Source organism: Trachemys scripta, chromosome 1 (genome assembly GCF_013100865.1).
Source record: "Trachemys scripta elegans isolate TJP31775 chromosome 1, CAS_Tse_1.0, whole genome shotgun sequence".
NCBI lineage: Eukaryota > Metazoa > Chordata > Testudines > Emydidae > Trachemys > Trachemys scripta.
Window position 1 is genome coordinate 298107501 of NC_048298.1, and position 13497 is coordinate 298120997.

The 13497-nt window shown below is 47.2% G+C and overlaps 1 protein-coding gene across 5 annotated transcripts in view; it reads left to right on the forward strand.

Annotated features, from left to right (window-relative positions):
• The window catches only part of STARD13 (StAR related lipid transfer domain containing 13), a 457620-nt gene that overhangs the window by 239365 nt on the left and 204758 nt on the right, over positions 1-13497 (forward strand). Inside the window, exon 1 of one of the 5 annotated variants that reach the window (XM_034758641.1) lies at positions 11611-11742. The exons of the other annotated variants lie outside the window; for them this stretch is intronic. Coding sequence (XP_034614532.1) covers positions 11616-11742 — 127 coding nt within the window. The 5' untranslated portion in view covers positions 11611-11615. Of the gene's footprint in view, positions 1-11610; positions 11743-13497 lie in introns of those variants that run through there. 5 annotated transcript variants of the gene reach the window in all.

Here is a 13497-nt window from a genome sequence, read left to right on the forward strand (position 1 = left end):
AGGGGTACTTTTCAATGGTGCTGCAAGCACTTGTGGATCACAAGGGACGTTTCACCAACATCAACGCGGGCTGGGCGGGAAGGGTTCATGACGCTCGCGTCTTCAGGAACACTACTCTGTTTAAAGGGCTGCAGCAAGGGACTTACTTTCCGGACCAGAAAATAACCGTTGGGGATGTTGAAATGCCCATAGTTATTCTTGGGGACCCAGCCTACCCCTTAATGCCATGGCTTATGAAGCCATACACAGGCAGCCTGGACAGGAGTCAGGAGCTGTTTAACTACAGGCTAAGCAAGTGCAGAATGGTGGTAGAATGTGCATTTGGCCGTTTAAAAGGCCGCTGGCGTTCATTATTGACTCGCTCTGACCTCAGCCAAAGAAATCTCCCCATTGTTATTTCTGCTTGCTGTGTGCTCCACAATCTCTGTGAAAGTAAGGGGGAGACCTTTATGGCGGGGTGGGAGGCTGAGGCAAATCGCCTGGCTGCTGATTACGCGCAGCCAGACACCAGGGCGATTAGAAGATCACACCATGAAGCGCTGTGCATCAGAGAAGCTTTGAAAACCAGTTTCATGGCTGGCCAGGCTACCGTGTGAAATATCTGTTTGTTTCTCCTTCATGAATACCCTCCCCCTTTACTGACTGATTTTCTGTAAGGAACCCACCCTGCCCCTTCTCCCAGCTTTCTTTCAAACCAAATAAAGTCACTATCATTTAAAAATCATTTATTCTTTATTAATAGATTAGAAAAAGAGGGAGGGAACCCGGGTGGTATTTGGGAGGAGGATTGCTGGGAAGGAAAAAGCCACAAAGAAAAGGTTAAAAAAATGACAGCCTTTTGCTTGGGCTGTCTACTGGGGTGGAATGGGAAGGTGTACGGAGCCTCCCCCCCCGCGTTCTTACACGTCTGGGTGAGGAGGATACGGAACATGGGGAGGGGGGAGGGTGGAACAGGGGCTGAAGCGGCAGTCTGTTTTCCAGCAGCCGTTCCTGAACCTCCACCAGACGCCGGAGCAGCCCCAGCGTTGCATCCTTCATCCTCTGGTCTTCCTGCCGCCATCTCTCATCTCGATCGTCTCTCCTCTCCTCACGTTGGTCCCTCCTCTCCTCACGTTGGTCCCTCCTGTCCTCATGTTCACTGACTTCTTTCCTATACTTTGAAACTGTTTCCTTCCACTCATTCAGATGAGCTCTGTCACTCCTGCTGGATTGCATAATTTCAGAAAACATGTCCTCCCGCGTCTTCTTCTTACGACGCCTTATCTGTGATAACCTTCGGGATGGAGGAGGGAGGCTTGAGGAATTTGCAGCTGCTGTAGGGAGGGGAAAAAAGAGAGAATTGTTTTAAAAGCTACATTTTGCAGAACAATGCTTATACTCTTTCACGGTGACCAACACTGTTCACATTACATAGCACATGTGATTTCTGTGCAAGGTCGCATTTTGCCTCTTAATGCTGAGTGCCTGTGGCTTTGCTGCTAGAGATCAATCACAGGTCTGGGCAACAGAATTCGGCTTGCATGCGGCCATGGTAAGCTTCAGCGCCGTCCGTGCTTTCCAACATACCAAGCATAGCTTGTAGAGTGCTGCAGAAGCCTGGCCAATCTCAGCCAGTTGGGGGGGGGGCAGTGTGGTGGTGCTTGTCTGGGCCCCTTCAGGCAAGTAGAGTGCTGCGGTTTTTCTGTTAACATTCAGCAGCACCAGAAAACAAACTAACCCTGCAGGAAGATCCCTGCAGGCACCAAACTACCCACCCCCCCGCCGCCGACCCCCCCCCATCCATGAATTCTCTGGGATGATCACGGTACCCTCCCCCCACCGCGTGGCTGGTAACAGGGAAGATCCCTGCTAGCCAAACGCGAAAAACTCAGGGCCAATTTCCCATCTGCGCTTGGCTAACTGCAGGGAAGGATTTATTTTCCGCCACAGGCAAACAGCCCAGTAGGAACGGCCACCTCTGTCCCCTTAATTAAGTTCCCGTATTTCAACCAGGTTACCAGGAGTGATATCACTCTCCTGAGGATTACACAACAAGATAAAGAACGGATGTTGCTTGAATGCCAGCAAACACCGGGACCATACGCTGCCAGGCTTTGTCAGGCAATGATACCAGATTACTTGCTGCAAGCATGGCGTGGTCAAGTGTCCTACCATGGAGGAGGGAATAAAGATGCACTGCCCAGAAACCTTCTGGCAAGGCTTTCGGAGTACCTCCAGGAGAGCTTCATTGAGATGTCCCTGGAGGATTTCCGCTCCATCCCCATACACGTTAACAGACTTTTCCAGTAGCTACAGACTTTTCCAGTAGCTGAACTGACCGCGAATGCAAAGTCAGGCAAAGTAATCATTAAAAACCGTTTGCTTTTAAAACAAGTTTTATATTTTAAAAGGTAAACTCACCTGAGGTCCCTTCCATGGGGTCAGAGTCTTGGGTACTGGCTTGGGAGGCTTGGGAGGGTACTTCAGTCGGGGTGATAAAAAGATCCTGGCTGTTGGGGAGAAGGGAGTGCTGTGTGCTCTCTGCAAGCTCATCCTCCTCCTCCTCCTCCTCCTCTACCCCATCGGCAGAATCCTCAGGCGTCGAGACTATCCCCGACCCAGAATCCACGAACACAGGTGGGGTAGTGGTGGCAGCCCCCCCTAGAATTGCATGCAGCTCGGCGTAGTAGCGGCATGTCCGCGGCTCTGACCCGGAGCGACCGTTTGCCTCCTTTGTTTTTTGATAGGCTTGTCTGAGCTCCTTGACCTTCACGCGGCACTGCTCAGAGTCCCTATTGTGGCCTCTCTCCATCATGCCCTTGGAAATTTTTTCAAAAGTTTTTGCATTTCGTCTTTTAGAACGAAGTTCTGCAAGCACTGAATCCTCTCCCCATACAGCGATCAGATCCAGTACCTCCCTCACGGTCCATGCTGGTGCTCTTTTTCGATTATCAGCCTGCATGGTTACCTGTGCTGATGAGGTATCTGTGGTCACCTGTGCCCTCCACGCTGGGCAAACAGGAAATGAAGTTCAAATGTTCGCGGGGCTTTTCCTGTCTACCTGGCCAGTGCATCCGAGTTCGGATTGCTGTCCAGAGCGGTCACAATGATGCACTGTGGGATAGCTCCCGGAGGCCAATACCATCGAATTGCGGCCACACTAACCCTAATTCGAATTGCTAAAATCGATTTTGGCGCTACTCCGCTCGTTGGGGTGGAGTACAGAAATCGATTTAAAGGGCCCTTTACATCGAATTAAATGGCGTCGTTGTGTGGACGGTTACAGGGTTAATTCGAATTAAAGCTGATAAATCTGAATTAAAGTCGTAGTGTAGACCAGGCCTCAGATTGTATGGTCTTTGGGACAGGGACCATCTTTTTGTTCTGTGTTTGTACAGCACCTAGCACAGTGGAGTTATAGTCCATGATGAGGGCTCCAAGGCACTATGGTAATACAAATTAATAATAGTAACTGGATTCTAGACCTGCACTTACAATGTGGTCATTCTCAAGGAGGATCCTGGACCATTCTTTTATGCCAGTGATACACATACCCCTAGGGGCAATCAGAGGTCTTCCAGGGGTATATCAACTCATCTAGATATTTGTCTAGTTTTACAGCAGGTTACATAAAAAGCAATAGCAAAGTCAGTACAAACTAACATTTCATATGACTTGTTTATACTGCTCTATATACTATACACTGAAATGTAAGTACAATATTTATATTCCAATTGATTTATTTTATAACTATGGTAAAAATGAGAAAGTAAGCATTTTTTCAGTAATAGTGGGCTGTGACACTTTTGTATTTTTATGTCTGATTTTGTAAGCAAGTAATTGTTAAGTGAGGTGAAACTTGGGGGTACGCAAGACAAATCAGACTCCTGAAAGGGGTACAGTAGTCTGGAAAGGCTGAGAGCCACAGTTTCATGCCATATACAGAAGAATATCTTTATTTCCCAGAGGGAAAAAAGAGTTGGAGTGAGGGAGATGGAGCCTTGCAAAAGAGTTGGTGTGCTCCACTTCTGAACAAATTTAGAACCAGATTATTCTACCTTACTCAAGTTGAATAGTGCTTTACTTCGCAAGTAGTCCCCTTTATCTCAAAGAGGCAATGTGTAGAATGAGATTTAATTCTTTACTCAGCTGTTGGCAGAACTTGAATCATAGAATCGATGGACTGGAAGGGACTTCAAGAGGTCATCTAGTCCAGTCCCCTGCACTCATGGCAGGACTAAGTATTATCTAGACCATCCCTGACAGGTGTTTGTCTAACCTACTCTTAAAAATCTCCAATGATGGAGATTCCACAACTGCCCTAGGCAATTTTATTCCACTGCTTAACCACCCTGATAGTTAGGAAGTTTTTCCTAATGTCCAAACTAAACTTCCCTTGCTGCAATTTAGGCCCATTGCCTCTTCTATCCTCAGAGGTTAAGGAGAACATTTTTTCCCCTCCTTACTGTAACAACCTTTTATGTATTTGAAAACTGTTATCATGTCTCATCTCAGTCTTCTCTTCTCTGACTAAACAAACTCAAATTCTTCAATCTTCCCTCAGAGGTCATGTTTTCTAGACCTTTAATATTTTTTTTTTTTTGCTCTTCTCTGGACTTTCTCCAATTTGTCCACATCTTTCCTGAAATGTAGCACCCAGAACTGGACACAATACTTCAGTTGATACTTAATCAGCTCGGAATAGAGTGGAAGAATTACTTTTTGTGCCTTACTTACAACACTCCTTCTAATACATCCCAGAATGATGTTTACTTTTTTTTTTTTTGCAACATTGTTGACTCATATGTAGCTTGTGATCTACTATGACCCCCTTTCTGCAGTACTCCTTCCTAAGCAGTCATTTCCCATTTTGATGTGTGCAACTGATTGTTCCTTCCTAAGTGGAGTACATTGCATTTGTCTTTATTGAATTCCGTCCTATTTACTTCAGACCATCTTTCCAGTTTGTCCAGATCATTTTGAATTTTAATCCTATCCTCCAAAGCACTTGCAACCCCTCCCAACTTGGAAATGTCCACAGACTTTATAAGTGTACTCTGTATGCCATTATCTAAATTATTGATGAAGGTGTTGAACAGAACCAATCCCTGCGGGACCCCACTCAATATGCCCTTCCAGCTTGACTGTGACAGTAACAAAACAGTAGATGAAAGAGAAAAAGCTGCTTTACTTTTGTTTTATTCTATCAGCAACTTGCAAATAGCAAGCCAAAGTTTTATCATATTTTCCACTCATTGGGCCTGAACTTGCTGTCAAAGGGAGTTTTGCAACTGACTTCAATGACTTCAGGCTCCATAACAGAAACTGTAACCATTTTTTTTTAAAGAATACTATTAGTTTGAGGGCAGATTATCATCTCATGCTAATTTACCTGGCATCTAATTACCATGGTGATTGGGGGTACTATAAATAGCTATATACATAAATTAGGTCTTTTGTGCCACAATCACAGCAGAACAGAGTTGCAGTTATAGCATGGTTCTGCTCCCAACCTTTTACATGCCATGGGTGAAGACTGACTGGAAGTTAAAAAAAAAAAATGAAATAGGTTTCATTCCTGTGTATGTTTCATTACCAATAAGCAAATCCAAATCACTGTGTTCTAGTTCAATCTACTCTAGGGGAAGCTGGGGATTTTCTCCTTTTCTGCCCATCACATACTTTTATTGAATAACCACAAATTAAACCATTTTGGAATGACTAGTACCAAGCAGCTTAAATGCTGATTCAGTGGAAAATGTGCCCCTTTTTCTCTGGCTAGGTTATCTGTCTTGTTTTGGATAATGAAAAGTGTTTTATGCTGTAGACGCACTAGCATCGATCTGTTGTCTACTCATTCATTCTAATGTCTACTGCTGAAAATTAAGAAGGTGGTTAACCAAAACTTTACCTCCTACTCATGTTTACTAAAATCATAACAGGAAATGAAAAAACATAGACATATGAATTGTCAGTTACAAATGCACTTCTTGGAGCATGCCCTTACAGTAATTGTTGATATAGGTGAAATTTATCAAAATTAATCCCTTTTTGACAATCAGATTACTGGACAGCCTACTTTCATTAAAGGGACAAGGTGGGTGAAGTAATATCTTTTATTGGACCAATAAACAGAAAGAGACAAGATTTCCAGCTCCACACAGCTCTTCTTTAGGTCGTTGAAAGGGTAATATCTAAATATGCTGGCTAATGAATGGGAGAGTTCATCCACATTTTTTTCCCCCTCCTGATACAAGCATGGTATCTGCTTTTGCTGCTGATCTCCCTCCTTCTCCACTCCCCCATGAGCCACAGGAGCATGAAACTGATGTGATTCTTGTCAGATTCCCTGCACCCTACACAGTTGGGAATAGTCTTGTTAGTTTAATTCTGCTGCTGCTCATGGAAGGCTATAAGGTGGAGTACAACTCCAGGAAGACAGCACTGCATTGGTTTAATTCTGATTAACATTTATAAAGATGTTTTCATTAACACCATAAGGGCTAGAAACATTTTGGACGGATTAATTTGACATTTTAAAAGGACAGTTGAAATATTTCTGAAACTGATTGATTAAGCCCTGTTCTCCTTCCAGGAAAGTTTCTGACTCACCAAGACGTAGTGGTTTTTCAAACCCTGAATTTTAACACTTTCCTTCCCTTACGTACAATCTCCTTTTGTGTCCTGTTGTCCCCCTCTAACTCCTCCACAGAGTGCTGGCCCCCCATTTCTTTTACAGCTCTTCATTAAGGGCTGGGGTTTGAGGCTTGCTTTGTTGGTCAGAAGGTTAAAGTGGAACTACAATAAACTCCTGATTTAGCTTTTTGAACAGTAAAACAACCCACAAGTTTATTTATGAGGAGCTGCTGAAAGAACAAGGACTAGATTGTGGTGAAGGTATGGGATACAAACATCTCTATACTCCCCTTTTGGTCACCTTAGAGAGAAGCTGAAGAAATGAGGACTGGTAACAGACAAGACATCTGGACATAAAAGGATATGAGATGTAAATGATGTGGGAGGAAAACCATTAACAATATTTGGGGGCCTTGAATGGGTATTTGGAGCAACAAATTGGTAAAGTGATACAGAACATTTCATATCAAGGTTATGGTTTCAAATCCAGCCCATGTCCGTAGTGACCTGTGAAGGGCTGTTCAGTATTCTGTGGGGAATGAATTGCTGATATCAGTCTAGTTCCTGCTGAACAGGAACCCCTGGTCACAAAGCAAACATCACACACAGCACACACTTATTGGCAGTATCAGTAGGAAAACAAATTAAATGGGTAGAGAGGCAGAAGCATCCATCTTCCCTAGAGGCTTTCTGTCTCCCAATCAAGGTTGAGGCACATGGGAGCTTGGAGTTGCAAAAATCTGTATGGCTTCTGTCTCTGCTCTACCATTACTGTTGATGAATTTGGGACTTGACAGTAGAGCAGGGCCGGCTCCAGCTTTTTTGCCACCCCAAGCGGCAAAGGGAAAAAAAAACAAAAACATAAAACATTTGAGCTGCCGCCGAAGTGCCACTGAAGAAGAAGAGAGAGAGTGAAGGACTCGCCGCCGAAGACCCGGACGTGCCGCCCCAATAACGGATGGAGTGCCGCCCCTTTCTATTGGCCTCCCCAGGCACCTGCTTCCTTCGCTGGTGTCTGGAGCCGGCCCTGCAGTAGAGGGACCTTATACAAACACTGTGTTCTCTCAGGATTATAGGGGAAAATACGGAAAAACTATTTCAGAGCAATACTGTATTAAACTGTAAAGCTCAGATAGGAATTCAGGCAAATCTCAACTATTTTTTGAGACAACAACCTTATGCAAAAGCTTCTGCACAGATCATGCTTGGATTGTTAAAACTAATTGAGCAGTAACACTGGTTCCATCTGTTTGTTGCTTTTAACCCCCGGTCTCTGGGTAAGGCTGATATAATAGGTTCTGTTTTGATTTAAACTACATAGGGATCTCTGTTAATGTTCAATGTGACAGCTTTTTACCAAGCTAGGTACCTGGTACAGTGCAAGGCAGGGGTGCCGGAACAGGCAGGGCCCCATCACTTTATACCGGCCATAAGGGCGAGCGATGGGGGAGGAGGGAAGAGGTGGTGCAAGAGCAGGGCCTCGGGGGGAAAGGGAGGCAGGGCTGCAGGGGCAAGGAGTGGTGGGGGCAGTGCCATGGCTTGGACACCGGTGCCACCCCACTTTTAGTGAGCTTTCACTGCTCCTAGTGCAGGGCATTCACTTTAACTCAAGCGCTGGCACTGACACACAGACATAAGAATTTAAGAATGGCCATACTGGGTCAAACCAATGATCAATCTAGCCCAGCATCCTGTCTTTCGACAGTGGCCAATGCCAGGTGCTTCAGAGGGAATGAACAGAACAGGTAATCATCAAGTGATCCATCCCCTGTCACCCATTCCCAGCTTCTAGCAAACAGAGGCTAGGGACACATCATAACATGGTTTTGCATCAATGTTCATCCTAGCTAATAGCCATTGATGAACCTATCCTCCATGAATGTATCTAGCTCTTTTTTGAACCCTGTTATAGCCTTGGCCTTCACAACCTCCTCTGGCAAAGAGTTCCACAGGTTGACTGTGCGTTGTGGGAAGAAATTCTTCCTTTTGTTTGTTTTAAACCTGCTGCCTATTAATTTAATTTGGTGACCCCCTAGTTCTTGTGTTATGAGGAGTAAATAACACTTCATTATTTACTTTCTCCACACCATTCATGATTTTATACACCTCTATCATAAGCCCCTTTAGTCGTCTCTTTTCCAAGCTGAAAAGTCTGTCTTATTAATCTCTCCTGTACGGAAGCTGTTCCATACCTCATCATTTTTGTTGCCCTTTTCTGTACCTTTTCCAATTCCAATATATTTTTTTTGAGATTGACAGCCAGATCTGCATGCAGTATTCAAAATGTGGGTGTACCAGAGATTTATATAAAGGTAATATATTTTCTCTTATTAGCTATCACTTTCTTAATGATTTCCAATATTCTGTTAGCTTTTTTTACTGCCACTGCACATAGAGTAGATGTTTTCAGAGAACTATCCACAATGACTCCCAGATCTCTTTCTTGAGTGGTAAAATTTAGACCACATTATTTTATATGTATAGTTCGGATTATCTTTGCCAATGTGCATTACTTTGCATTTATCAACATTGAATTTCATCTGCCATTTTGTTGCCCAGTCATTCAGTTTTGTGAGATCCCTTTGTAACTCTTTGCAGTCTGCTTTGGCCTTAACTATCTTAGGTAGTTTTGTATCATCCTTAGGGTGACCAGGTAGGGGGTGTGGGGTGCCTATATAAGAAAAAGCCCCCAAAATCAGGACTGTCCCTATAAAATCGGGACATCTGGTCACCCTAATCATCTGCAATTTTTGCCCTCCTACTGTTTACCCCCTTTTCCAGATCATTTATGAATATGTTGAATAGTACTGGTGCCAGTACAGACCCCTAGGGGACACCACTATTTACCTCTCTCCATTCTGAAAACTGTCCATTTATTCCTACCCTTTGTTTCCTATCTTTTAACCATGAGAGGACCTTCCCTCTTATCCCATGACATCTTACTTTGCTTAAAAGCCTTTGATGAGGGACCTTGTCAAAGGCTTTCTGAAAATCTAAGTACACTATCCACTGGATCTCCCTGGTTCACATGCTTGTTGACCCCCCCAAAGAATTCTAGTAGATGGGTGAGGCATGATTTTTCTTTACAAAAACCTTGTTGACTCTTCCTCAACAAATTCTGTTCTTTAATTTGCCCAGTACTGAAGTTAGCCATCCTGGCCTGTAATTGCCAGGATCGCCTCTGGAGCCTTTTTTACAAATTGGTATCATATTAGCTATCCTCAAGTCATTTCCTCAAAAGCTGATTTAAATGATAGGTTACATGACCACAGTTAGTAGTTCTTCAATTTCACATTTGAGTTCCTTCAGACTCTCCAACACAGTCATAATTAACAAAGGTTGCAACTAAAAGAACTATTTACATTGGTTCAGAAAGCCTAATGGGTACCCCCTTCTGCCCATCTCCCTCGGGCTTTGTCCCTGCTCCCAGTGAAGTTGGGAGATGGGCAGCCACTGGTTCTCTGCTAGGGGCCAGAGAAGGAAAGGGACTGCAGCATTGGCCAGTGTTGTGAGGCAGGGGAACCCCCAGCCACTTGATTTTCTGGCTGTTTGGTCTGAGGGGGTCCAGGACCTGAAACTGCTCCGGGACAAGGGAGGTGAGCCCCCTCTCACCCTGTGTGCCAAAGGATTGACTGCCAGAGTGAGGGTTGTGGAGGAGGTTATCCTGAAAGTGGGGTGTGGAAGGAGGGGAGGAAAGGGAATGGGGAAGAAGGGAAGGGAAAAGGCACTAGGGTGGTGGGGGGAATAAATTTGAGCTATGCCAGGCAGTTGTTACACTCACAGACTAGAAGGGAACAGTTGTTGCCAACCTTTCTTTGAAGCAGGGGTCTAGGAAAGTGGGGGAAGGGCTGACACTCCCATCCCCTTGGTGCATGGGTCCTAGGGAGTAGGGGAAGGGCCTTAGAGCATGATTTCCTGCATAGAGGGGTCCCCGGAGGAAAGGAATAGAGGACACTTTATGAAGGGGGGTATGCCTTGCTGGTGCCATCCCATCATGGCTATGTGGGGGTGTTGGTGGGTGAGTTCTCCTCTGGGGTTGTCTGAAGCCCCCTCCCACATACAACGGGCACCTCTGTTGGGGGTGGAAGTGGGGATCCCCCCACGCTGAATCCTGGCAGATAGCAGGGGAGCCCTCCCTTCTGTTAGCTTGCTGTGGCAAGGAGTGGTGGCAGGTCCCCATTACATGGTTGCGGGGGTTTCCCTGACACTAGCATCCCAGCAGGTGGGGGCTCCGGTGGTGGGGCTGAGGCAGTGCAGAGAGCTGCGGGGCCATGCTGGGAGGGAGCTCAGGGCCTAGGCGGGGTGTGTAACTGATTAACAGAACATCCTGAAGGTGTTTCAGCTGATCAATTCCGATAGTAAAGACCAAAACTGCTCTCAGATGGGGCCGGTTCCTGCAGCTCTTACTGGGACCATAGGAGCCGGACGGGGACTGGTGCTTGGAAGTCTCTGCCAGGCTTCGGCCCGGGCAAGGCTCCCTGCGTGGCCGTGCAGCAGCCAGGCTCGGGAATGGCCCGCACCGACGGGGCAAACCTGCGTGCAAAGCTTCGGGAGCGATCTGCCCTTCGCCGCCGAGGCTGGCGACAAGTGGCTGCGGGGACAGCCCGGCGGGAAGGCAGCGAGAGGAAGAAGAGCGCAGAGCCCCTGGTGCGCTGGGAGGGGAGTTGGGCGGGGGGTAAGTTGCTGTCCATCTGGCCCGTGCTCTGGGCGCTCCGCGAACGGGGCCGCAAGGAGCCAGGCTCGGCTCGGCGCCCGCAGGGAGGGGGAGCGGGGCGAGCCGCGGGGAGAAGCGCACAGGTTAGCCGAGCCTCTCGGAGCTGCCGTGACGCGGGGGGACGCCTCGTGCGGCGGGTCTGACACACACCCCGCCTGCAGCTCCCGGTGTCTGGCTGCCCCGCTGCTGCCGCCGCCGCCGCCGCCGCGCGTCCCGGGACGCCTGAGCCGCAGCGCGCGCGGAGCGGGACCTGCCGCGGGGAGCCCGCGGTGATGCGGGGGGCTCGATGATGAGCGGCAAGCGCGGCTGTGCCAAGCCCCAGCTCCGGCGGTCGTTCAGCGAGCAGCTGCGGGACTCCACCGCCAAAGCCTGGGATTTACTGTGGAGAAACGTCCGCGAGAGACGCCTGGCAGGTCAGTCCCGCGAGCGCACTGCCTTCCGCGCCGCCGCCCCGCGCGCTCTGCCCTGGCTGGGAGCAAGGGATCCTGCCCTGGCTCCCCTCCGGCGCTCCTGCCGGAGCAGTGCCCGCTGCCAGTGGGGTCCTGTCCCGGCCCTGCTCAGGCAGTCACCTGTCTGGCGGCTCGCGCTGTGCAACAGCAACTCCACTCGCTCTGCGCCAGCCTCGTACAGCGCCCTGTGTGCCCTGCTCCGCGGGGCATTAGTGCGGGCTGCAGAGTGGAGTGGGTGTGTATTAGTGCCTAATACAGCTGTGAGTGTGTGTTGTGTGTTGTTAACTAGTTGTGTACTCTGGACAGCGCTTTGCGCGCCTCCTGGACAGTTGGGTCTGTCCAGTTTTGGTCTGTGTCTCCTCCCTATAGCGCTGTGTGTGTGCACATTACACACCCACCTCCTCTACAGCTGAAGTACCAAAGTGCTCTTGCTTTGTTTTTGTAACTTCTAAGAGTTCCCGTATGTAACAGCGCCTCAATTATTGATGGCTCTTTCAGGTACTATTAGCGAACCCAGCAGTAAGAAGTGGGACAGATCCCCCTATGGAGGAGGCTGGGAGATCCGTCCCCTGGATGTTACAGAGCCAGAGCAGGTCATGGGGAGAGCAATCTGCTCCCATGCCCTTCCTCACCTGGGTATCCCAGTCATGTAGAACATTGTGAGCTCTGCCCTCAGCTGGCTAAGCAGGTGGGATTTAAAGCAGGTGGAAACTGAGGGAAAGGTTTTTGTGTGTGGATGGCAGGGCAGCAAGTGGGGCAATTTGCCCCAGGCCCTGGGCCCCACAGGGGCCCCCACGAGAAAATAGTATTCTATGGTATTGCAACTTCTTTTTTAATAGAAGGGGCCCCTGAAATTGCTTTGCCCCAGCCCCCCTGAATCCTCTGGGCAGCCCTGGTGGATGGTAGGGGGTTAGGGTTCAAACCTGGGTAAGAGCCCTGTTTAACTCTGCAGTGAAGACATTCCCTGCAAGAGGAGACTTCAAAATTACCAGAGCCAAATTAAGAAATAAACTGCCCAATTACATCCCAACATCTACCCATTATATTTCTAATTACTGGAAGGTGTGGGAGTCTGGGGCCAGATTTTCAAATGTATTTAGGCACCTAATGATGTAAATAAGCTCCTAATGGGATGTTCAAAAGTGCCTAAGCAGGTTAGGTGCCTGACTCACTTTGCAATCTGTCTGCAACATTTGGGACCAAGATACCTTTGAAAATCTGGCCCCTAGAATCTTAATCCCCTCAAATCAAGTCAGAGGAGACTCAATAAATCACCCCCTTCAGGAGTGACTCAGGTCATTCTGAGAACAAGATGGCAGTAGCATGTTGATTTTACACATGTAAACAGATGATTAGTTAATGTTTATAAAACACCTTGAAGATGAAAAGATCTAGATGGCACCAAGATACACTATAAATGCAAGGCAAATGTGTCACATGTCATGAAGATTAATTTGCAAAACATGGATTCTTCAACTACATTCTATTGTCTTGTAGATTGTTTAAGGACACCATCTAGGACTTTGCAACATGCTGGTATTGGAGTATATAGGGCACATTTTTCTAATGTAGGCATCTAAATTGTGCCCACAAAATGTCCACAGATTCAAATAGTTAAAATAATGGATACAAATTACATGCTTGTTTTTGAAGACTTAATACAGACTATTTGGCTATGGCAAAGAACTTGTATTTGTGGAGGTAGTGTCTGGTTGTGGG